At 41.2% G+C, this 25,141-nt stretch overlaps 1 protein-coding gene across 1 annotated transcript in view; it reads right to left on the bottom strand.

Moving 5' to 3' along the window:
- sema3d (sema domain, immunoglobulin domain (Ig), short basic domain, secreted, (semaphorin) 3D) overlaps positions 1–25,107 on the bottom strand; it is a 73,729-nt gene extending 48,622 nt beyond the window's left edge. Inside the window, exons 1-3 of the mRNA XM_036976064.2 lie at positions 24,717–25,107; positions 10,668–10,909; positions 2,948–3,108 (exon numbers count right to left, since the gene is read on the bottom strand). Of these exons, the coding sequence (XP_036831959.1) occupies positions 2,948–3,108; positions 10,668–10,857 (351 nt within the window). The 5' untranslated portion in view covers positions 10,858–10,909; positions 24,717–25,107. The remainder of the gene's footprint in view (positions 1–2,947; positions 3,109–10,667; positions 10,910–24,716) is intronic.
- Between the last annotated feature and the right edge of the window lie 34 nt (positions 25,108–25,141).

The following is a 25,141-nucleotide window of genomic DNA, read 5'->3' as shown; positions in this document are numbered from 1 at the left end:
CAGCAGCATTGCAGCTTTTGACACAAACTGGTGTGCCTGACACCTACTATCATACCCAGTTCAAAGGCACGTAAATTATTTGTCTTGCCATTCACTCCCTGAATTGCACATGCACACAATCCATGTCTCAATTGTCTCAAGGATTAAAAATCCTTCTTTAACATGTCTCCTCCCCTTCATCTACACTGATTGAAGTGGATTTAACAAGTGACATCAATAAGGGATCATAGTTTAACTGGATTCACCTGGTCAGTCTGTCACAGAAAGAGTAGGTGTTCTTAATGTTTTGTACTGAGTATATGTGTCCTATTTGCAGCTATGTGTGTGTGTGTGTGTGTGTGTGTGTGTGTGTGTGTGTGTGTGTGTGTGTGTGTGCGTGTGTGTGTGTGCGTGTGTGCGGTCTAGGTCAAAGTCAAGGTCAGCAGGTAGACAGCCTGATAGACAGACAGAGCACTGTGTTAATTGACTGGTGCTAATTCCATCCACTCTACAAACTCTGCCCACTACTACAATACATCACTGATTACGCTGCATTCCTCACAGATCCACTCCACATAGCTGTGTAAGTAGTCATGTGGAAGATATGTAGCACAAGCACAGTCAGGTTTAAATGACTACTTAAAGTTGGTATTTGGCATTTTATTAGGATCCCCATTAGCTGTTACAAAATCAGCAGCTCCTGTTCCAGGAGTCCACACAAAACATGAAACACAATACAGAATGACATAATACAGAACATCATTAGACAAGAACAGCTCAAGAACAGAACTACATCCATTTTTAAAAAGGCACATGTAGCCTAGAGATCAATGCATACACAAAAACTATCTAGGTCAAATAGGGGAGAGGCGTTGTGCCACGAGGTGTTGCTTTATCTGGTTTTTGAAACCAGGTTTGCTGTTTATCTGAGCAATATGAGATGGAAGGAAGTTCCATGCAATAAGGGCTCTATATAATACCGGACACTTTCTTGAAGTCCCCAAATGTTCTAGATTTGGGCATGTCTGGTGGGATAAGTGTGTGTGTAAGAGCTGTGTTCTTATAAAAAGAAGAAGTGATGCAGTCAGTCTCTCCTCAACTCTTTGCCAAGAGAGACTGTCATGCATAGTATTTATATCAGCCCTCTGATTACAATTAAGATAAAAACGTGCCACTCTGTTCAAACTTGCACTGCCTTTCTTTCATAATTTTTTTGTTGTTGCATGAATACAATTTCTCACTGTTCAATTGTTGGCATTTCCTGCCTACGTTTGCGCACGTTGCCAATTAAATTAAAATAATTGATAACATCAAATGGTTTTGTGATGAATAAGCCATCTGACGTGGATCTGATGTGGATGATATTTTTCCTGTAGTGTTTGTAAACACCCTGGTAGGTTGATTAATAACCTGAACCAGATTACAGGCACTGGTTACAGTGAGAAGCTTCCTCTTGAGTGGACAGCTTGATGAAAACCAGTCAATATTCAGGTCCCCAAGTAAGTAGACCTCTCAGTTTACATCACATACACTATAAAGAATTTCACACATACTATTTAGATACTGACTGTTAGTAATTAGTAAACTTTAGATGTGCCAAATGAACCTGCAACCACTTCAGTAACACTTGACATAAAATATTTTCTAAGCATTACAGGAATATGATGCTGAATAGATACATCAACTCCTCCCCCATAAGCATTTCTGTCTCTTCTACAGATGTTATATCCTTGTATTGATACTGATGTATCATCAAATTAATTATCTGAGTCTCAGAAATGGCTAATATATGAATGTTATCTGATGTTAGCAAGTTATTGACTTCATGAATCTTATTTCTAAGGCTACATATATTAATATGGGCTATTTTCAGCCCTTTCTTTGATAGCTTATCAGAGATAGGCATAATGCTGAAAAGCGCAGACAAAGCAAGAGAAAACAAATATACATTCAGCAGTCCATTAATCAATTGGTGTGTGTGTGTGTGCTGCGGGGTTGAGGCTACGAACCCATAGGGTTGGCTCAGATATAAGGATGGGAAACTAAATCTATAGAAAGTCTACACTTCCTTTGGATTTCCCTTGGAGTTACAAAGTGGGATTCAAATGGATTTAATTGCCATTTTTTGTCAACGATCTACACAAAATGCTCTTTAATGTCAAAGTGGAAGAACATTTTTAACATGTTAAAATTTAACATTTTTAACACTAAAACACTAATATACATTGATTAGTTAAATATTCGCCCCCCTGAGTCAATAAGAAAAACCTTTAGTAGCGATTACAGTGGAGTCCTCTTGGGTAAGTCTAATAAGAGCATTGCACACCTGTATTGTGTAATGTTACTCATTATTATTTTCACATTTCGTTCATGTCTGTCAAGGTGTTGGGGATCATGGCTAGACAGAAATGTTAAATTATTAACTTGAACATGCTTAAATAGATATTAAAGAGATATTCAGTGTCTGATTTGTTCTTGTTACCAATCTACCAATCACTGTCCATCTATGTAGTTGAATCTGTGCTTGACATTCAATACTTGACTAAGGGACATTACAGATGTTGTATGTATGGGGGATAGAGGAAGTGGTAGCCATTCCAAAATTATGTTAATCCCTTTGACATTATGGAATATTCTGTGTAGATCAATGAAATCTATTTCCATCCCACTTTTTAACGACACAAAATGTGAAAAACGTTCAAGGGGGTGTATACTTCCAACCTATAGGCAATGTAGCCGAGCCTATTGGAGAGATTTGGGTGATTTCCTGCGTGAGTGTGCATGTCTGAGGTGTGGCAGTTTGTGTCTAGCTCGTCATTGTTAAGACTTGAGTTCTGCCCAGGGCTTTCCTTCTTTCTGCTGGAGAGAGATACTATACTGTCTCCTATAGGTTCAGCTCATACCCTTTTTTGCACAATCAGGCCAAATTATACTGTGTTGGCTTAGATATTATATAGGTGTAGCATACCTTCCTGGGGGCTCTACTGAGGTGGTCAGGGTCCAGTAGGTAAACTGAATCTCTGGTTCCCAGCAGCAGCCTGCCTCTCTCCTCATCCAACAACACAGAGTGGGAATGGAGACCATCAGTAGGACTCAGGAACACTGATACACTACCACTCTGGACCAGCTCTGAGAGAGAGAGAGAGAGAGAGAGAGAGAGAGAGAGAGTCAAAACACACACAGGAATGCATACAGACTTTCATACACATATTCTGTGGCATGGAAAAAGGTTGGTTTGGTTCATCAAGACTTAATAGAATACACTTATTTTAATGAACCTGGACACTATAAGCATAGTTTGGAGAGACTTTTTCTAGACAGAGACAGGTTGTCTAGAAACAGGTCATGGATGCCTGCGTGTCTTGGCATGAGCTGAAACTGTCTCACTGTTCAACACCTTAACTGAGCGAAGAGAGTGAAAATCCTTCTGTGTGTGCATGCATGCGTGTGTGTGTACTTGTGTGCGTGAGAGAGAGAGAGTAATGGTCATTGCTCATCACCTCTCCTACAAACACACAGAGACGTCAGAGTGCAGACTGACAGAAAGAGAAGCGAATGCATGGGCACGCTACACTCACATTACAATAAGGGCATAATGAGATATTACAGTGGGTTTTATCTTCAGACAGTGAAAGTGTTAAAGACACCAGGATAAACCGACCTCGACCCACAGTGTTACTGACTGGTTGTAGATGGAGAAGAGTGGGTTTGTCCTCAGTCGCCGACATACCTGCATCATTATCAATAACCCACCATCACCATTGTAACAGATCCCTGTCACCCCAATATATCCATACCTAGAGTATACATCATCCATCATCTTCACGAAATCTCCAGACGGTTAAACTGATGTCACATGTCTGTCAAGACTAGGTTTAGATTAGACCCTGACCCAAATGACAGTTTGGGTTCCAGGGGGGGAAGCCTTCTGAATAGCTCTCATACAAACATATATTAAACCATGCACATCAATGCCTGCCCTCCACTCCTGAATATCTCCTGCTCATCCATGAATACATTCTTCTAGAGTGAGAGCAGAGCTTCAGAGACAGACCAGTGAGAGGTATGTATGCATGTCTTCACCATATCCATTCACCTGTCTCTAACCTATCTAATCTCCCCATAGGTCAAATGCAGTTAGAAACATGATGTTATGCACCACATACAAGACCATTATTCCTCCAACAAACATTTACAGTTGGCACTATGCATTCGGGCGGGTAGAGTTCTCCTGGTATCCTTCAAGTTCGTTGGACTGCCAGATGGTGAAGCATGACTCATCACGCCAGAGAACACGTTTCCACTGCTCAAGAGTCCAGTGGCGGAGAGGTTTACACTCCAGCCAACGCTTGGCATTGCACCTCTTGATCTTAGGCTTGTGTGGAGCTGCTTGGCCATGGAAACCCATTTCATGAAGCTCCCGACGAACAGTTCTTGTGCTGACGTTGCTTCCAGAGGCGGTTTGGAACTCGGTAGGGAGTGTTGAAACCAAGGATTTTTACACGCTACGCGCTTCAGCCAGAGGCAGTTTGGAACTTGGTAGTAAGTGTTGCAACTGAGGATTTTTACACCCTACGCACTTCAGCACATGTGGCCTACCTCTACTTGGCTGAGCTGTTGTTGCTCCTAGATGTTTCCACTTCACAATAACAGCACTTACAGTTGACCGGGGCAGCTCTAGTAGGGCAGACATTTGACAAACTGACTTGTTGGAAAGTTGGCATCCTATGACGGTGCCACGTTGAAATTCACTGAGCTCTGGAGTAAGGCTATTCTACTGACAAGGTAAAAATATGTTGTTCTGCCACTGAACAAGGCAGTTAACCCACTGTTCCTAGGCCGTCATTGTAAATAAGAATTTGTTCTTAACTGACTTGCCTAGTTAAATAAAAATGTATTTGTGGATGTATATTATCCATTTCCTATGATACAGTATGTTATGAAATTGCAATATGTATGATATGTTAGAGTTAAGGGTTAGGGGAAGAGTTGCTTAGTAGTTGCAAAGTTGTTAAAATGCTGAAGTTGTTCGATTTTCGAACACGCAACCTTTGGGTTGTTAGACGTTCATGTTATACAACCACCCAACCATCCCCCATTGCTTTTTGCCTTAATGCCTAATGTAACCTTCTGTATTTTGTAACCAAATGTAACATATCATACTAATATTAGTCTCGTCAATGAGACCAGGCTGTATGAAATCATACTTGGGAGGAAAGTACTTTTCTTGTTCAGGGTAATTGATCTGGGTGAGGTTTCCCAAAAACACTGTAGCTAATATGGTACTTTACTTCACTTGACAACCCAGACTCAAGCACACACACACACACACAGACACACACACCTTCCCTCACCCCAAACTCCCCAAATTGAGGTGATGTTGACTTTATGTTTCTATGCTGGATGAATGAAGGCTGGTGACTCCAGAGATCTGGGTGTGTGGGGGGGTCACTCTGAGAGGTTTGACACTGTGATTAGCCTGAGGGTGTGAATGCTTAGCGACGTTACTCACTACCAATATTTGAACTTTTAGACCCCTCCCTTGCCCCCTAATACCTCTTCTTACACACACATCACCCCAACGCACTCACCTTTCTCTCTCGCTCTCTCTTTCGCAGAAACACACACACACACACCCGCACATACACGCAGAGCCACTATGCCCTTTCCACACTAAACCTACAGAGAGCTTAGCCGTGCTAGCCCTTGGTTAACTCTGTCATTTGCTCAGTAAACACACAGCATTAGGATCCCAGGGATAGGCCCAGCTTAGCCTCACTGTTAGCACTTAGCTTATCGCTGAGCTCCAGCCATGACACCTCCCCCTTTCTCTGCAGTCTCTCCACAGGCACCGTTCAGCAAATCCTGATCCCCATGGAGTTCTACTGGTTTATTTGAGTTAGATAGCATTTCACATCGGCCACTTGCTAGCATCAGGCCTTAAGATAACCCTACTGACGGACTGTCTGTGTGCATGTGTAGCGGTTGTGCGTGTGACAGCTACAGCGCCACAGCCCAGGGCGTGTTCACAATATGGTGACTAAGAGGCTTCCTCTCCTCCCCACCCTATTCTCCGAGGATGGGAATCAACAGTGACAGAGAAATATGTTTCTGCGTATGCTATACAGATGAATATCCTGCAGGGAAATACATTTATTAGAAAGTTTATTAGATAACAGAGTTAAAACACTGAGATATTCAGTCAAACTTAATCACTGTCATGTAAAACAGAATGACATTGGAATGTCATAACTAACTCATAATATCACAGCGCTATCGACCTGAATCAGCTTGGAAAGATGTAAGACATGGAAGTGTTTCCCTGGCAAAGAGAGATGGAGAGAACATGGATTTACAGTTACATATAATTCAGGGTTATAAAGTAAACTGCTTGTCTGGATCTGGATCAGCATGTGGGTTATGGAAAACTTGATTTACATGAGTTTAAAGTGGGAGGGCCAGTCAGATTAACTCTGTGGAATATATGCCTGTATTATTATCACAAGACAAAATGTCCTAATACAGGATTTCCCAAACTCCTTGCTTCACATTTAGTTGTTTACACTAGCACTACACAGCTGATTCCAATAACCATCTCATCATCAAGCTTTATTTTAATCTGTTGTGTAGTGCTGGGGCACAAAAATACATGTGTACCCAGGGGGGGGACCCCAGGACCGAGTTTGGGGAACCCTGTCTTGGATAATATTATCATATTATCGAGGATGGCGTAGCAGTTCAGACATTTTGTCTTGTCGTTTTTTTTCTTCGTATATATTTCGTCCCTTACCTTACCTAATTTTCAAACACTGTATATAGATTTTCTCTATTGTGTTATTGACTATACGTTTGTTTAATCCATGTGTAACTCTGTGTTGTTGTTTGTGTCGCACTGCTTTTCTTTATCTTGGCCAGGTCGCAGTTGTAAATGAGAACTTGGTCTCAACTGGCCTACCTGGTTAAATAAAGGTGAAATAAAAAAATAAAATAAAAAAATACATTACGGCCCAACTCCCCGTAGTTACATGGCAAGGGGCCACTAGTACGACAGCAACACATGTACCCTCAAACTGTCTTCACAGCTCATCCCCATGACAGATTTTGGAAAACACACACAAAAACAACAACTGAACACAGTCTGCTGTGATAATATTTAGATTACATCAGGATTATTTAGCTGCGTGTGATTGGACGGGAGCCATACTGTAACCATACATGTTATGGATTGATCCACCAAGACCCTGAGAGAGGTTTCAGGCTAGAGCTAGGGCTGGTATATCAGTGAATCTTGAATGTTGATTGTTCTCCCTTTTGAACAATTCGGAACTCTTTCACCTCTGAAGGAATCAAAGGACAAACGTTGCCTGGTGGTTATTGAGAGGAAAGTACACTGCGAATGCGCTTTCTGAACTCCAGTTCATTCAGCCAGGGATGATGTGTGTATTTGAAGTGTGTGATCATAAAGAGATGATGTTGTTTGAAGCAGGGATGAAGATGTTTTGGAGGAGTTTGTTCAATCAGAGATGATTGACTTCAGTAGAGTTTGACTTTGCCAACTGTATTTTCAGAGGGGATGATGTTATTTTTTAAGTGTGATTTCAGTCAGGGACAATTTTCCTTTGATGGATTTCATAATAACTCTCAGAGCCTGATCTGACAACATTCTGAATATTTGAGTTTTGCTGAGATCTAAGGCTCAAGAATTCAATTGGCATGAAACAAGGCAATCTGCAGAGCTGAACCTGCATATTTCTACAGGACAAATTGCTAAATAAATAGAGTGTTTCAGGAAGTTATTATTTCTAAAACTATTTATGTACTACAATGTATTTATGTTGTAAAATAACAACATGTAAATGAGCTTCTATTTTCAGCGATGCTGGGTTAGGGGGTGAGTCCAAGGTTGCAATTGGGATGCGGGGGTTTGTATCTGGGTTACAGTAGTGCAGGGGTTGGCAAAGACCGGCCTGTAATATATATTTTTTGCCCCCTCAAGGTTTTTAGTAAAAAAGGGGTTTTGGTCAAGAAAGACTGTAAAATCACCAGGAATTCAGCAAAAAATGTGTTCCCAAGTATTACCACAAAAAAAGAGATGTGATTGTGCTCAATGCAATCAAGGTATCAAACGAGTGTTTGTTTTAAATACAATCTATGTTTGGGCTTAGTTGTGATCATTTTGCAGTGTAGAATTTAGTAGTATAATTTTCCGACCATTCGCTCCAACAAACATTGACCCGTGGCCTCATCTAGTCGCCCACCCATGGAGTACTGAATGTGAACTAGTGACTGGTGACTTTATGTTGGGGTGAGGGTTTAGGTGTTAATAGTTAGATCAGGGTTTGGTGGTCAGGGTTGAAGTAGGAGTTTTGGGGGTTACAGTCAGACTAAAGCTTGTAATGAGGTTCTTATGGGTGGTTAGTGTGTTTGTGTTATTGTAGTGTTTGTGTTAGAGTTTGAGTCATTTTTTGCTACGGGGTAGAATGGGTTTTTAGAGACCCTGTAGGGCTTAAAAACAAACACAGCCTCTAGTTTACCCAACACTAAACACACTGACACACACAGAGGACCACAGCTACCACACAGCCAGACCCATTGTGGTCCTGTATTGCTCAGTCGAAAGAGAAAGGTGCTTGTAATGCCAGGATTGTGTATTCGTTTCCTGGGGCTACCCATTCGTAAAATGTATGCACACATAAAAATGATTTTGGGGATAAAAGCGTCTGCTAAATTGCATAACAACAAAATATTTAAGTGCCTTTGAACGAGGTATGGTAGTAGATGCCAGGCGCACCGGTTTGTGTCAAGAACTGCAACGTATCTGGGTTTTTCACGCAGAACAGTTTTCTGTGTGTATCAAGAATGGTCCACCACCCAAAGGACATCCAGCCGACTTGATACAAATGTGGGAAGCATTGGAGTCAATATGGGCCAGCATCCCTGAGGAATGCTTACGACACATTGTGGAGTCCCTTCCCAGACAAATTCAGGCAGTTCTGAGAGGCAAAAAATACTGAGCTACATACTCATTGTGTATTTGTAAGAAATATAGAACTCTATAAAGCACATGTGTATTTAAAACAAATTAAATGTTTACCTATCCATCATCACCACTATAAATGCTTCATAGATTTAACATGGTAACAGGGTGTAAAAGAGATTTTCCTTACTGTAGAGACTAAAGCCAATGTTGAGGCTGAAAAGACTACAGTTATTGTAGTTTTACAGCCTGACAAATACAACCCAACCCTACGCTCTCCCTTTAGTACCTACAGTATGGACCACCCCACATAGCTCTCTCTGTTTCCAAGCGATCTTTCACACCTCATATGTTTTAACACAGCGGCCAAGTGATTGTTTATTGGTGTGTGTATTGGTACGTGTGTGTGTTCTGTTAACAATTGTGGGTTGTTTCACGAAATTATTACCTTTTGCATTTTTAAGTAGAAATTGTGCACAAATATTGCATTTTAAAAGCCTGTTATATTGAATGAAGTGTCCTTTAATATAGACCACAAGGAAAATTGTGCCAACATGCAGCATTTTGACATGTACCCTCTGTGAATCCTCTGCGACTTCTAGGAAGATTTTAACCCACTTAACAGCAACATTTCTCCAGGTTTTCACCATCATTGTAAAGCCCTTATTTTGTTGCATTGACAAAGTAATTTCTAAAGATTAGTATTTATTTACTTTGATTAGGGATTCATTTTAAGGATAAAATAACTGTTCCTCATTTTAAGGTCAACCCTGTTACATGAACTGATCTCTCATTTTACTATGGTGAAACTATTTTACATCTAATAGTCAAATCATAGTGTAAAAGCAGGTGAGCGGGTTTTACTCTTTTTGGCAATTTTCTGGTGTTTTGTGGTGGTGAGTGGGTCAAGCATAACATGTCAACCCTGTTACCCATAGATAGACAGGCTAGACATTTTGTTCACAATTCAAAATGGACAGAAAAAGCTTCCAATCCCTCTGTTACAAAGGCATCCACGGCTGATTTAAGACGAAATCGTCAACACTGTTACGGTCAACCCCGTTACGGTCAACCCTGGTGCGATCAACCCTGTTACTTTATTTGGCACTTAATAGGCATTTACTATAGTTTTTTTTTTTTTTTACCATGTTACACTAGTCAAAAGGCACCAAATTGGTGGACAGACCCTTCAAACTCACATGAGCTGAAAAGAAAAGTGAAGAATTCTAGAAGTAAAATGATCAAAAAGAGAGAGATAGAAGTCAGAACAATCAGCTGGACAGTGCGCCAGAGAATGGCTCATGTGCAGATAATTCAACATAGCTACTGATAAAAATAGTGCAGGTGATGATGATGGAGAAAAAGCTGTTTTGGTGTTTTGCCCTTTCTGCATATATTATAGTACTCTGTTGTCAATATCATTTTCTCTCTTTGTAGATGTGGCAGTCATTTCTTGACTTAGAGCATGTTGCCAAAAACCTGTGCCAACTTAAAGTCAGGTCGTTGTTTCTCAAAATGTTGGTTCAGAACCTACTGGTGCGTCATAGCTAGTTCATCCTCCTAGCTAAAGCATCTATTAAAACGAGTATAATCAATTTAATCTGGTAAGTCATATACTAAACATGATTATTTAATTTGTCCTAAACCTTATATCATTCAGCCATTAGTGCATCGGCATGCTATTACTGTACCATAGCTCCCAGTCTCTTACCTTTGTAGCTGAGTTGGACTCTGGGGACACTCTGTTTGACACTTTCTCCAGAAGGCAGGAGGACCAGCAGTACCATCCCCAGAAGCAGCAGCCCTGGGTGGGCTAGAGACAGCCTAATCCTCCCTTGACCTCCAGTAAAGCCCCAGGACAGTCTCTCAACAGGCTCACACTCAGTCCCTCCAGTCTTCATGATGCGAAAGTGAATGTTTTCTTCTCTGTTCCACTACTGTTTCTCAACAGTCCTGAAAGAAGGAGGAGCGCAATGTCAAGGAGTTTGGGAGTCAACCAAGGTAAGTCGGCTTTCTTCTCTGTATCTTCTCTTCTCTCTCTCCCTCCCTTTCCCTGTCTCTCCCCTCCTCTCTCTCCCTGTGTGAGTGTGTCTGTCTGTTCTCTGTGTGCGTGTGTCTGTGTTTGTGTGTGTGTGAGTATTCAGCTGTTTCTCCATGGTACCATACAGGCATGTGTGTTCTTTGTACCAGGCCAACATCAGCTGTTACCTTTCCTACCTCTCCTTTTGTGTCCATCTAAATCTGTTTGCGCAAAACAGAAGGTCAGGCAAACAAAAACAGCCACCATCTTTCCACATACATCCTTCTTTCTAAGGTCTCTTTCACCTCCCACCATCTTTCCACATACATCCTGCTTTCTAAGGTCTCTTTCACCTCCCACCATCTTTCCACATACATCCTTCTTTCTAAGGTCTCTTTCACCTCCCACCATCTTTCCACACACATCCTTCTTTCTAAGGTCTCTTTCACCTCCCACCATCTTTCCACATACATCCTTCTTTCTAAGGTCTCTTTCACCTCCCATCTCCCCCTTTATCTTTCTTTATCTGTCTCTCTTTCTCATTTCATTCTGCACCTAAATGACTAAATGATTCTGGCCCATGGTTATTGCATTAGGCTGATGACCCAGTGTCAACTGTTCCTTTATGTGATATAATTGTTCTAGGATCTGCATATTTCCTCACGCTGCACAAGAGAGGTGTCAAGACCGAGTTTAGACCAATAATACAGGACAGGATGGATAGAGCAAAGTGTTTAGGGGCAGCCTTAAGTCTGTGATTGGACACAGGCTTAATAGTAATTGTTAAGTCTGTAGAAGGTCAGAGGTGATACTAGGGGTGAGACTAAGGGAGAGGCTTGTATGTAGGTATAACAATGCGGTTTCCTGAACTCTCATAAAATCTATTATTTCCTTGCAGTGATACATCCTAACACATTTCACATATCTCATCTAGTTAATGATTAACTAACCAATCACAAATGGATGCTTCAGAATGCAGATCCTCCCCCTCTCTTCCTCCCTCTTTCCCTTCATCCCTCTCTACTCCCTCTATCTCTCACTCTACCTCCCACACAGATAACATACATCAACCTGTCAAGGTTTAACATAAATAACGTCAGACTAAATTCATGAATCTGATTAATTCTACATAGACATTTTTCAAACTATGCAACAGCAAAAAAGAGCGAGATAGAGAGAGAGAGAGTTATATATATATGGAGATATATATATAGATAGAGAGAGCAAAAGAGACAGGGGGTAGAGAGAGACAAGAAAAAGAAATAGAGAGAAAAAGAGAGGGGGGGTGAGAGAGAGATAGAGAGAAATAAAGAGAGACAGAGGAAGAGAGGAAGAGAGAGAGAGGGGGAGAGGGAGAATGAGAAAGAGAGCGAGAGAAAGTGAGAGAGAGAGAGAGATAGAGAGAGATAGATAGAGAGAGAGAGAGAGATAGATAGAGATAGAGAGAGATAGATAGAGAGAGAGAGAGAGATAGAGAGAGAGAGAGAGAGAGATAGAGAGAGAGAGAAATAGAAATAGAGAGAGAGAAATAGAGAGAGAGATAGAGAGAGATAGAGAGATAGAAAGAGAAAGAGAAAGAGAAAGAGAGAGAGAGAGATAGAGAGAGATAGAGAGAGAGAGAGAGATAGATAGAGAGAGAGATAGATAGAGAGAGAGAGAGAGAGATAGAGAGAGAGAGAGAGAGAGAGAGAGAGATAGAGAAAGAGAGAGAGAAAGAGAGAGAGAGAGAGAGAAAGAGAAAGAGAAAGAGAAAGAGAAAGAGAAAGAGAAAGAGAAAGAGAGAGAGAGAGATAGAGAGAGAGAGACCAACCAACCTGCACATGTCCTCTATGCTTATTATTATTGTTATTGTTCAATATATGGCTATTTTAACCCCTGATTATTGTTGCTACTGTTGTTCTATTGACAAAATGTATTATTATTATTTTAAATATGTTAACATTGTAAATCTCCAAAGTAAGCTTTGGCAATATGTACATTGTTATGTCATGCCAATAAAGCAAGAAACAATTGAATTGAGAGAGAGTGAGAGAGAGAGAGCGAAAGAGAGAGAGATAAAGAAAATTAGAGTGAGATACAGTGAGAGCAAGAGAAAGAAAGAGGGAGAAATTACCGTACGACAGACCACGTATTCACCCTGCCCACCCGAATTGACAAACAAACAAACCAAAACAAAGGCAAAGGCAAAGTCTTCTCATGTTTTGTTGACTTCAAAAAAGCTTTCGACTCAATTCGGCATGAGGGTCAGCTATAAAAATTGATGGAAAGTGGTGTTGGGGCAAAACATACAACATTATAAAATCCATGTACACAAACAACTAACAGCACCAAGCCTCACCCTACTAGAATCTGAAGTCAAATGTTTGCTGATCTGGTGCTTCTGTCCCCAACCAAGGAGGGCCTACAGCAGCATCTAAATATTCTGCACAGATTCTGTCAGACCTGAGCCCTGACAGTAAATCTCAGTAAGACAGGTCCACGAATACAAATTCCATCTACATACCGTTGCCCTAGAGCACACAAAAAAACTATACATACCTCAGCCTAAACATCAGCGCCACAGGTAACTTCAACAAAGCTGTGAACAATCTGAGAGACAAGGCAAGAAGGGCCTTCTATGCCATCAAAAGGAACATAAAATGTGACATACCAATTAGGATCTGGCTAAAAATACTTGAATCAGTTATAGAACCCTTTATGGTTGTGAGGACTGGGGCTCACCAACCAAGAATTCACAAAATGGGACAAATACAAAATTGAGACTCTGCATGCAGAATTCTGCAAAAATATCCAGTGTGAAAAGTAAAACACCAAATAATGCATGCAGAGCAGAATTAGGCCGATACCCGCTAATTATCAAAATACAGAAAATAGCCATTCAATTATACAACCTCCTAAAAGGATGTGATTCCCAAACCTTCCATAACAAAGCCATCACCTACAGAGAAATAAACCTAGAGAAGAGTCCCCTAAGCAAGCTGGTCCTGGGACAAACAGACCCCACAGAGCCCCAGGACAGCAACACAATTAGACCCAAACAAATCATGAGAAAACAAAAAGATAATTACTTGACTTAGAATTCACAAAAAAAAGCAGAGCAAACTAGACTGCTTTTTGGCCCTAAACAGAGAGTACACAGTGGCAAAATATCTGACCACTGTGACACCCAAAATTAAAGAAATATTTGATTATGTACAGACTCAGTGAGCATAGCCTTGCTATTGAGAAAGGCCACCGAAGACAGAACTGGCTCCCAGAACTGGCTCCACAAAATGAAGTGGAAACTGAGCTGCACCTCCTAACCTCCTGCCATATTAGAGACACATGTTTCCCTTAGATTCCACAGACCCACAAAGAATTCAAAAAAAAAAAGACATTTTGATAAACTCCTATATCTATTGGGTGAAATACCACAGTGTGCCATCACAGCAGCAAGATTTGAGACCTGTTGCCACAAGAACAAACACCACTGTAAATAGAATCCATATTTATGATAATTTATTTTCACTTTTTTACTATTTGCACATCATTACAACACTGCATATAGACATAATATGATATTTGAAATGTTTTAATTCTTTTGGAACTTGTGAGTGTAATGTTTACCGCTATTTTATTTGATTTATTTCACTTTTATTATCTATTTCACTTTCTTTGGCAATGTAATCATGTGTTTCCCATGCCATTAAAGAGTCTTAAAGTGAAAAGGAATTTAGAGAAAGAGAGAGACAGGGAGAAAGAGAAAGAGAAAGAGAGATCGAAAGACAGAGCTATGTGGAATTTATCCTTGTATTGTCAGAGATACACCACATCTCTCTTGTTTAAACAAAATGGAATCAAAGCTGAGAGGCAGTAAATCATCCACAACACACACCCATCTCCCTACAGCTCTATATACTGAAGGGGATAACGGATTGATAGAAATGACTGGTGTTTACTTGTACCGACCGCCTCATGCCCTTTGGGCTTCTGTGCTACTAAGTACAGATAAAAAGCCAGCGCCTCTGCAGTATCTGTGTTGGAGAATGTAGTGTTAACAGAGTGAGAATCTCAAGTGTTAGGAGAGGAGCTTCAACAACCCTCTTCGCCAACTCTGACGGAGACAGCAAATGAGGAAGAAAGCAGTGGGCTTGGCTGCACTAAACACTATTTTCAGAGAAAGGTAAAGCCCTAGTAAAGTATTAAAGAGATGTCAGGTCAGATCCCCTATGTGCCTGGATATAAAGAGAGAGAGAGAGAGAGTGAGTGTGTGTGTGTGTGTGTGTGTGTGTGTGTGTGTGTGTGTGTGTGTGTGTGTGTGTGTGTGTGTGTGTGTGTGTGTGTGTATGTGTGTGTGTGTGTGTGTGTCCTGAGCCTTTGACATACTGAATGTCTCTGGAGAATACGTAACTACAGTATGCCTCCATTACAGAAGACACTTATACTGAAGGAACCATTCAACAATATAGATAGAGCGCATGAGAGGGAGAGAGAGAAAAGGGGGCACAGGGAAAGATGGAGGGAGAGGAAGAATTGGTTGTCCAGCCAGTACAATGCAGTTAAGCTAACATCCCTGTTTCCTGGTGGACTGCATTGTGTGTGTGTGTGTGTGTGTGTGTGTGTGTGTGTGTGTGTGTGTGTGTGTGTGTGTGTGTGTGTGTGTGTGTGTGTGTGTGTGACGGGGCAACAATAACTGTTATCTTTGGCAGGGTGGGCAGCACACAGTGCAGGGGGCAAGGGGAAACGGTTATGATGGTGATAGTGACAGACCAAAGCTAATAGTTCTCTCACACACACACACACACACACAATAGCAATAGAGTCTGGACGGTGTAAAGTTCAGTTCTGTTATAGTTGTGGTGTTCAGCTCGACAAAATTATGTCTCATCAAAAATACAGCATTCCTCTTTGAACTATCCAACTGTTTTTGCCAAACTGTTCTCAACAGTGACAAACCCAACCCTAAAGCATGTCACTAAATATTCTAAATCCTGTTTCTAAACCACCAGCCATTAGCGACATACCAGAGTCCCCAACAAATCATTTGTGAATCCTTGTAATGGAATGTCAGTTGTCGTGGATTGCTGATGGCAGTCATATACAGTGCCAGAGGAATGTTCCCTAGAATTGCTCCCTCTCTCTCCCTCCCTCTACCTTCCTCTCTCTCTCCCTGTAGCACTACCTCCAAAGAAAGACCACCCTGAGGAAAGCATTTAGAGACAATTGAGGGGAGGGGGAGATGGAGAGAGAGAGAGAGAGAGAGAGCGAGAGAGAGAGAGAGAGAGAGAGAGAGAGAGAGAGAGAGAGAGAGAGCAACAGGGGGAAAAGTTAGGGTTCAAAACACACACAGGCATGCATAAAGACTTTCATACACACAGTATGATGCAAGGAAAAAGTTTGATTTGGTACATCAATAATTCATAGAATACACTTGGTTTAATGAACCTGGAAACAATGTAGCACAGTTTGGAGAGACGTTTCATAGAGACAGGCTGTGTGTTGAAACAGGTCATGGATGTCTGCGTGTCTTGGCATGAGGTGAAACGTTCTAATCCCTTGTCTCTCGGTTCAACACCTTAACTGAATGGAGAGAGACTGAACATCCATTGAATGCATGGTGTGTGTATGTGAGAGAGGAGAAAGAGGGAGCGAAACAAGGAAAGACCACCCTTGATAAAGCATTAGCTACCACTGAGGTACCCAGTAAGTAATCACATCTCTCCATCTATCAAGGACAAAGTGAATTAGACCTCCTATTACACACACACACACACACACACACAGACACACAGACACACACATACACACCTACACACACACACTATTCCCTGACCAAGGGCACAGACTTGGCGTAATAACAGAGCTAATTGGTTTTAGCTCTCAGGACTTGAGCTGTTTTTCTTGGCAACAGTCAATCATGTTTCTTTGTGCTGTTTAAGAAAGCATGTTGCTAGCTCCCATGTGGTTCTACTAGGCTAAATACATGACTGACACTATGGTATGTTGAAAGAATACACAACATAAAATATACTAACAACATTTAAATGTTCTCTATTAGCTATGACTCAAATGATTGTATAAAACACAGTTAAGGGAGAAACATAATAAAATTAAGCTCAGAAGGCCCTAAAACAACAGTGTAACTTTAAGCAGGATTTCTCACAGTCAGTGTTGGTGCTGTTTTGTTCACAGTGTTAGTATGTTGTTTCCTCATTCATAAAAAGCCTCCATTGACTTACACTAACAAAACTGTGACGTGATGTCTGCGTAATATTGTTCACAAGCGGTCCACTAATGTTCATTTTCAATTATTTCCACTAATATCATTGCCACCTCCTCTACTGTTTCACTCACCTCTTCTCACTCCTGAAGAGAGACCTCCCTGTTCTACTGTATGGGAACTGTTGTGTTTCACACACACATTTACACACACACACCAGACACAGACACAGACACAGACACACACGACACACAGACACACAGAGAGAGAGAGAGAGATAGAGAAAGCGAGAACTACTTGGGTTATAGTGAAAGGGGTGAAATGTGTTTCATTGCACAACCTAAAGCCCACAGTAAACAAATACTCTGATATCCTCTGCATTTACCATCCCTACGGGACTCAACATTAGTCATAATATCAATATAATAACTATATAGCACATTCTAGTATGATGGGAAAGTGCTTTAGTAGTCTGTATTGCATCATATCTGTTCAGCTGCACTCTGAAGTTTGAATGTGGGTTATCCAACATCACAGAAAGTCAACATCGGAACCAACGAGAGCCTGCTTTGAGATGTTATCGCTGTTATAGCTTTCGATCATAACAGCAGCATCTGCTTATCTCTATATAATTACACGAAAAACTCACATTAATTAAGCATAAGTTATTAACTGATTAACCGTTATGATTGCTATAGAGGCCCCTGACATACTTCCATACATGCTAACGTGAGAATCCATCTAATCTGAGATGATTAGATGAATGGTGATGGAACACATTTTACAGGTTTAAATAGCTATCATACATCATCCACAAGAACGCTTTAATCCATGCTAAAAAGTAAAGGAAGGGTAAGGAGGTAAAGAAACCCAACACCCACTCCATTCTTAGTAGTGTACAGTAACTATTTGATCCTGTGCCTGAGGAAAGGCTGTTGTTCCTGTGCTAATGTGCCTCCTAATAAATCCTATACATCATCCTGACAAAGCTCTTTGGTCGGATCCAATGACCTATAACAGCTTTAGGGGAATTTTCAGTATAACGGGACTTGGTTAGGGGACATTTCATCGGTGACTCTTTTTTGGAGACCATTTATCATGCAAACATCAGATAAAAAATAGCTGCAATCCACAAACTAACTTCCTCCGAAAACCTTCATGCGTTCAATACAGGGTGAGGTTCCAAAGGGATGATATTACAACAGAATTCCTTCAGTTTAGCTTTTATAGGAAAACCTACTCAGGGCTGGAAACCAGAGGGAAAGTATCAGGTCTCGGCCCTGTGGTCCTTGTGCTCTCTGGCAGAGGTGAGACTGTTATATGATGACAGAGCTGTTATCTGTAGCCCAGTGCTGTAGCGGTAAGACAATACTACAGTCTATGATAATAGACATGTGGTGCTGTTATTAGAGGCTCATTTCATGTTTACTGTAGCGATTTAATCTTCCGTTATGCCTAAATGTGAGAGCCCTCAGGTCAGTGCAGAAAATCGTGTGTGCGTGTGCATGTGCGTGTGTGTGTGTGTGTGTGTGTGTAATCCTACGCACCTGAGAGAGGGTTAGGCCGACTGACTGTAACAGGACAGGTAAACCTAAACCCTAAACATCCTGAGAGCTACACTGATAGGATTAATAGCCTGTGACTGAAAGGACTGACAGGTCTGAGTGCTGCATTTACATCAGCCCAATGGCCTGAGGAGACAGCAATACTTCTTCAACACTCATTACACTTACTCCTGCTAGGGGATGGGCAACTCCCATCCTGGACAGCTAAAGGGTGTTTCAGGCTTTTGCAGGACATTATTAGCTGAATGGTGATAAGCAGGTCATGGACCTGAGGGAACTTACTTTCTGCCATATTGCTTTCTGTGAAGGGGAGTGAATAAGGGGAAATAGAAGTAGACATAACCATATACAAGAACTGCAAAGCTGCTGGGTTTTCACGCTCATTATGTGTATCAAGAATAGTCCACCACCCAAAGAACATCCAGCTAACTTCACATAACTGTGAGAACCATTGGAGTCAACATTAGCCACTTCGACAGCTTGCAGTCCATGCCCTGACAAATTGAGTCTGTTGTGGGGGTAAAAGTGAGTGCAACACAATATTAGGAAGGTGTTCCTAATGTTTTGAACACTCAGTGTATAAAGAGAGATAAAGAGGACAGACAGGAAGGAATGATAGCCAGCAGAGCTGTTCTGTGCCACTTGGATGCTGTAGACTCTGAGCACACACACACTCATTTTCATGCATGCATGCACACATACACACACAAATGTGCACACACATACACACACACACATGCGTGCACACACACACACACACACACACACACACACACACACACACACACACACACACACACACATACACACACACAGCATGACAGAAGACTGACTCAGAAATAATAGAACAGTTCATAACATTTTATATTATAATAATTCCAGGTCACCATTGATACAAGTCAGTATTCAACATAAATCCATGTTGGTCCTGTGGGGCTCAGTTGGTAGACCATGGTGCTTGCAATGCCAGGGTTGTGGTTTTGATTCCCATGGTGGACCAGCACAGAAATCAAACATGAAAAATGTATGCACTCACTACTGTAAGTCACTCTAGGTAAAAGTGTCTACTAAAATGTAAAGTCAAATATAATGTCTGAGTAAGTCGGGAGGTAATGCGGAAAGCAGCCACTAGGGGCAAAGGTGAGCGCTGTTACCTTCAAGTTGCAAGGGCAATGCGCATGGGCATAAGCATCTGGCCTCTAAGCAGTGGCGGTCCTAGCTTGTACGGCTCCCTGAGCAAACCCCCCTTCAGCGCACAGCACAAATAAATAATCACAACATTTAAAAATATATAAATATAAAAATACATACAAAAATAAGACTCAAATATCAAAAAGAAGTAACAAAGACAAATAGAAACAAATTGTAGTATATAAATACAAATACAAAATATAATCTAATTACACTATTACCCTATTGCTAACAAAAAACACACAAATAAAACTAAATTGCACAAATCCTATATCACACAAATGCACAAATAGAATAACATACTTATAAAGACGAGAGTCTGATTATTACACTATTGCACTTCAAACAAAAAAACACACAAACTAAATTGCATAACTAATTGCATTACTAATTGCATTAGAACTGTACAAAGTTAGAGGTGCACTATTTGATAGATTCCCCCTGCTCCCCCAACCTTGGTCTTCCAGTGGAGAGATCTGAGGTCAACCTACCCCTGTCCCCCTCCTCATCTCGTACTTCTGAGTGACCTACTTCTGAGACCTTCCAGGCAGTATCCTTCCTAGGTCACAAACTAGAATCAGGTCCACCACTCCGACAGGGTTCATTGACCCACAGTCCCACACGGTGACATGATATCATTGACGTGACGTGCAAATACAGTGGGGCAAAAAAGTATTTAGTCAGCCACCAATTGTGCAAGTTCTCCCACTTAAAAAGATGAGAGGCCTGTAATTTTCATCATAGGTACACTTCAACTATGACAGACAAAATGAGAAAAATAAATCCAGAAAATAACACTGTAGGATTTTTAATGAATTTATTTGCAAATTTTGGTGGAAAATAAGTATTTGGCCAATAACAAAAGTTTATCTCCATACTTTGTTATATACCCTTTGTTGGCAATGACAGAGGTCAAACTTTTTCTGTAAGTCTTCACAAGGTTTTCACACACTTTTGCTGGTATTTTGGCCCATTCCTCCATGCAGATCTCCTCTAGAGGAGTGATGTTATTGGGGCTGTTGCTGGGCAACACGGACTTTCTTCTGAAGAGGAGTAAGAGAGGTCGGACCAATGTGCTGCGTGGTAAATGTCCATTTTAATATATAAAACTGAACACTACAAAAATACAAAATAACAAAGTGAAAGAACAAAGGAAAATCGAAACGGTCCCGTATGGTACAAACACAGACACAGGAAACATTCACCCACAACTCAAAAGTGAAACCAGGCTATCTAAGTATGGTTCTCAATCAGGGACAACGATTGACAGCTGCCTCTGATTGAGAACCATACCAGGCCAAACACAGAAATCCCAAAACATAGAAAAAGGAACATAGACAACCCACCCAACTCACGCCCTGACCATACTAAAACAAAGACATAACAACAGAACTAAGGTCAGAACGTGACACATAGCTTCTAAGCAGTGGCGGTGCCAAAGGTTGTTTGTTCGAATCCAGAAATAGAAAGTTGTTTTTGAGATTTTAGTTTTAAGCCTATGCGCAACCTTAACCCTTACCCTAACCATTCGAATTTATCCCTAACCATAAACATGTGGAGTTGATGCCTAAACCTAACCTTAAACACTTTGAAATGTGACGCTTGGGAAACATAGGTGAGCCTCTAATTCTGTTGTGAGCCTGTGAACGCTAGTTGAATAATTCATAGTGAAAGTCAGTTTCCTTGGTTGTGTGTGTTAGTCTTACGTGTTTGGTAACAGTTTGAATAATATGGCAGGCACACACACACACACAACACACATACACATAAACCATCTCATCTAAGGTACCCCTCTCTGTTTGCATAAAGGAATATAAAAGCATGACCATATAAGGACATGCTATTACCACCAGTCAGATAACTTCCAACTGCAGAGGTGATTCTAGGTCTTTAACCTCCTGACAAAAAAAAGAAATACTCTAACACAAAACATAACAGATTACAGTTCCGTTGGCTCAACATTCCAAAATCCTGATATGCTATTGATAAAATGTCAGTGCAGATTCTATAATTATTACACAAACATGCACGCACACGCACACCTTCCACCCCTGGCCAGGAGAGTTCTGAGAGAGTGGGAATGCTTTCAGCCCAGTCCAGGAAAACGTTCAGCCATAAAACCCATGACGCTGTCACACAGCTCAGGAATGGTGCTGAGGGCCATTCTAAACACAGCAGAATATTGATGCGTACTGGAGCCTGTCCAGCACTGCTGGATATACTGTAGCATTGATGTTTCATTTCAGAAAAGCAGGTGTGAAATGGCCTCTTCATTGCTATCAATTTTACCTCTTCTAAAAGCGAAATATTTTCAAACACAAATGTCTCTATCAGAATCAACCTCCAGTCCTTTTCTTGTACCCTGTCCCTGCCACTGTGTGTCTGTGCTTGCGTGTTGTATGTCTATGCCTGTGCATACACTTATCAGTCTTAAGCATGTCTGACAAGGCATAGTCAGTGAGGCAATGATTGGCTGATGTTTAAAGAGTCCAATCACAGGAGGTTTTTCTCTGTTGTCTTTCTGAGGCGAAACGGCAGAAAATTTGCTGGCATTTATTTACCTACGTCTCCTCTGACTGACACTACTGGACTACTGCCAGGCAGAGGAGAGCAATCACCATCCTCATACCTATAGTTATCTTTCTCTATTTCTCTTTCTCTCTCTTGATCTTTCTCTCTCTCTCTTTCTCTCAATCTTTCTGCCTCTGTCTTTCTTCCTTGATCTTTCTCTCTCTGTCTCTCTCTCTCTCTTTCTCTCAATCTTTCTGCCTTTCTCTCTTGATCTTTCTCTCTCTGTCTCTCTTTCTGTCTCTTTCTCTCTTGATCTTTCTCTCTCTCCTCTCTCTCTCTTTCTCTTTCTCTCTTGATCTTTCTCTCTCTCTTTCTCCCTCTCTTTCCTTCATTCTCTCTCTTTATTGCTCTCTCTCTCTCTGCCTCTGTCCTGGTAGGGTCTGTAGAGCTGAAGTACAGCTATATAGCTGGGAGCAGGCTGGCCTGGGATGGCTAGAATAACGAGGTAGCAGGTTATGACTGTGTCTTTATCCTGCCCTGCCTGTTACACTGACCACAGGGTGTCAGAGAGTTTCCAACCAGCCACTGTGTGTGAATGTTGTGTGTGTGTGTGTGTGTGTGTGTGTGTGTGTGTGTGTGCGTGCGTGTAACATTATGAAAACCTTTACCAAACACACACACATACGTAACCAAAGAAAAACAATGAATCATTATACTTATAAAATGTTATGAACTATTATATTATTCCATTCTCAATCTTCTGCCATGCTTCCTCCTCGAAGCAAAAACTTCAGCTCTACTTCAGATGTTGACAGAAGGGTATTAAGCCACTGAGTCAACATAGTGACCAGACAGTACCACACCCACCCACACACACACACAAACACACAGACCAGACAGACACACCAAACCTCAGAACACAGACTATTAGCACTGAGGTGAGAGAAAAAGTATGTAGCGAGGAGGATAGTTTACTACTGTCAGAAGACTGTCAGAATGTCCTCATACCAAACTCCTCTTAAACATTCTGTCTACGACTCTCTGAAATACTCCTCATACCCCAGGGGGCTAAATATGTTCATCGACATTGTATGCAGTATTTATGGTCTGTGAGAGATAAAGACAACACTATATCATAAAGAGAAATATGTATACCATATGAGGCTTATCCAATGTTCAACTCCTGGCTCATGGTAGCCTAGTTTTATGAGAACTATCCAGCTGTTCTATTTCTAGCTAGATTCTACAAATCAAATTCTAGAAGCTTTGTAGAATTTTGAACACACCACTAGCTTTGGAACACACCACTAGCTTTGGAACACACCACTTGTTAGCAAACCAATCTAAACAATGTCAATAAACTGTTTGTGTGCTTTTCTTGTAGGCCTACTGTTTTGTGAGAAATAGTTAGAGGTGCTCATGCCTGGAAACCCGATGTTGAATTGCAATGAATTCTATGTAGGGCAGAAATGAGCTTTTGAATCAGGAAAGTTTCCTCTCATGACCTCTAAATGCCAGAATGTGGAATTCAATGATATGTTAATTTACTTTACAGGTTGTCCGTGTGGTTGGTCTGTTTGGCAGTAGGAATGTGTGTCAGTATATCCACAGGAAAGTCTAATTACATATTTTCAAAGTGCTTGTAGTCCATTCAGATTCCTATCACCTGAAGCATGTGCAGATCCATGTAAACATGCTTGAGACCTAGGCAAGTATGTATGCGTCACCTGCATGCCTCTTCGTCTTGTGTGCATGCTTCAGGAAAATACATCTGAATGCATTACCCAGCGCTTTGAAAAGTTGATGTAATTATGCTTTCCTGTGGATATATTGTCTCACTTTCCCACTGCACAGACACCCTGTAAAGTACTGAACATTTAAATATGATTTGATTCAGCATTCTGGATTGTAGAGGTCGTGGGAGAAAACGCTCCTGTCTGTTCATGTTTCCAGACAAGAAGTGCTTTAGCTGTGCCATTAGTCGTAATTCAATATGCAGCAGTTAAGAGCTGTTGGCAAACTGATGAGACTATGAAGACATCAAAACATTCTGCTTACAAAACAAAATGGCCTAAAATACCAACACCCAATGAAATATGTACCTAACAACACGTGCATTTGGCTATTCATCGTAAACTTTTCTAACCAGATTAATGATCTGCATTATGCATGGGCAAGTTCTACACGAATTTTCACATACATGAAGCGATTACTTATTTGTTCATCGAGCCTAATACATTAAATTAAATAATCCATAATTCTTTATCAATTTACCTGTTCTCAACGTTGTGTTGTCTCTCCTGGAGCGGGATTCCTCCCGTGCGTAATGATGACAGGAGCAGACGAGCCAGGAGCGCTGTTAAGAACTCACACACAACTCAGCAACAACTTTCCCTAAACCTTTCATTGACGCGCACTGCTCTCTCCAAACAATAAAACAGTCAAAGGGCTAGCTGGGTTATATCACAGCAGCAATAAAAGTCGCACAAACTAAATTGCCCCGATATTTCCCCGCCCTTCCTTTTTATTAAACTCTGAGCGGTTTGACGCACGCTCGGTAGTCTCCGCCACAGAGATGAACTCTCTGTGCACTCCAATTGCGCATGCTGGATGGATAGAGGGATGAGTTGGATGTGCTGCGTTTTGCCTCAAGGGAGGTGGGGATGGCAAACCCACACCCAATAAAAAAAATGCTTACG

The sequence above is a fragment of the Oncorhynchus mykiss genome, chromosome 1 (genome assembly GCF_057628025.1).
Source record: "Oncorhynchus mykiss isolate SJ-2025 chromosome 1, ASM5762802v1, whole genome shotgun sequence".
Lineage (NCBI taxonomy): Eukaryota > Metazoa > Chordata > Actinopteri > Salmoniformes > Salmonidae > Oncorhynchus > Oncorhynchus mykiss.
The sequence above is the reverse complement of the archived record's forward strand: the minus strand, read 5'-3'. Positions and strand labels throughout refer to the sequence as shown.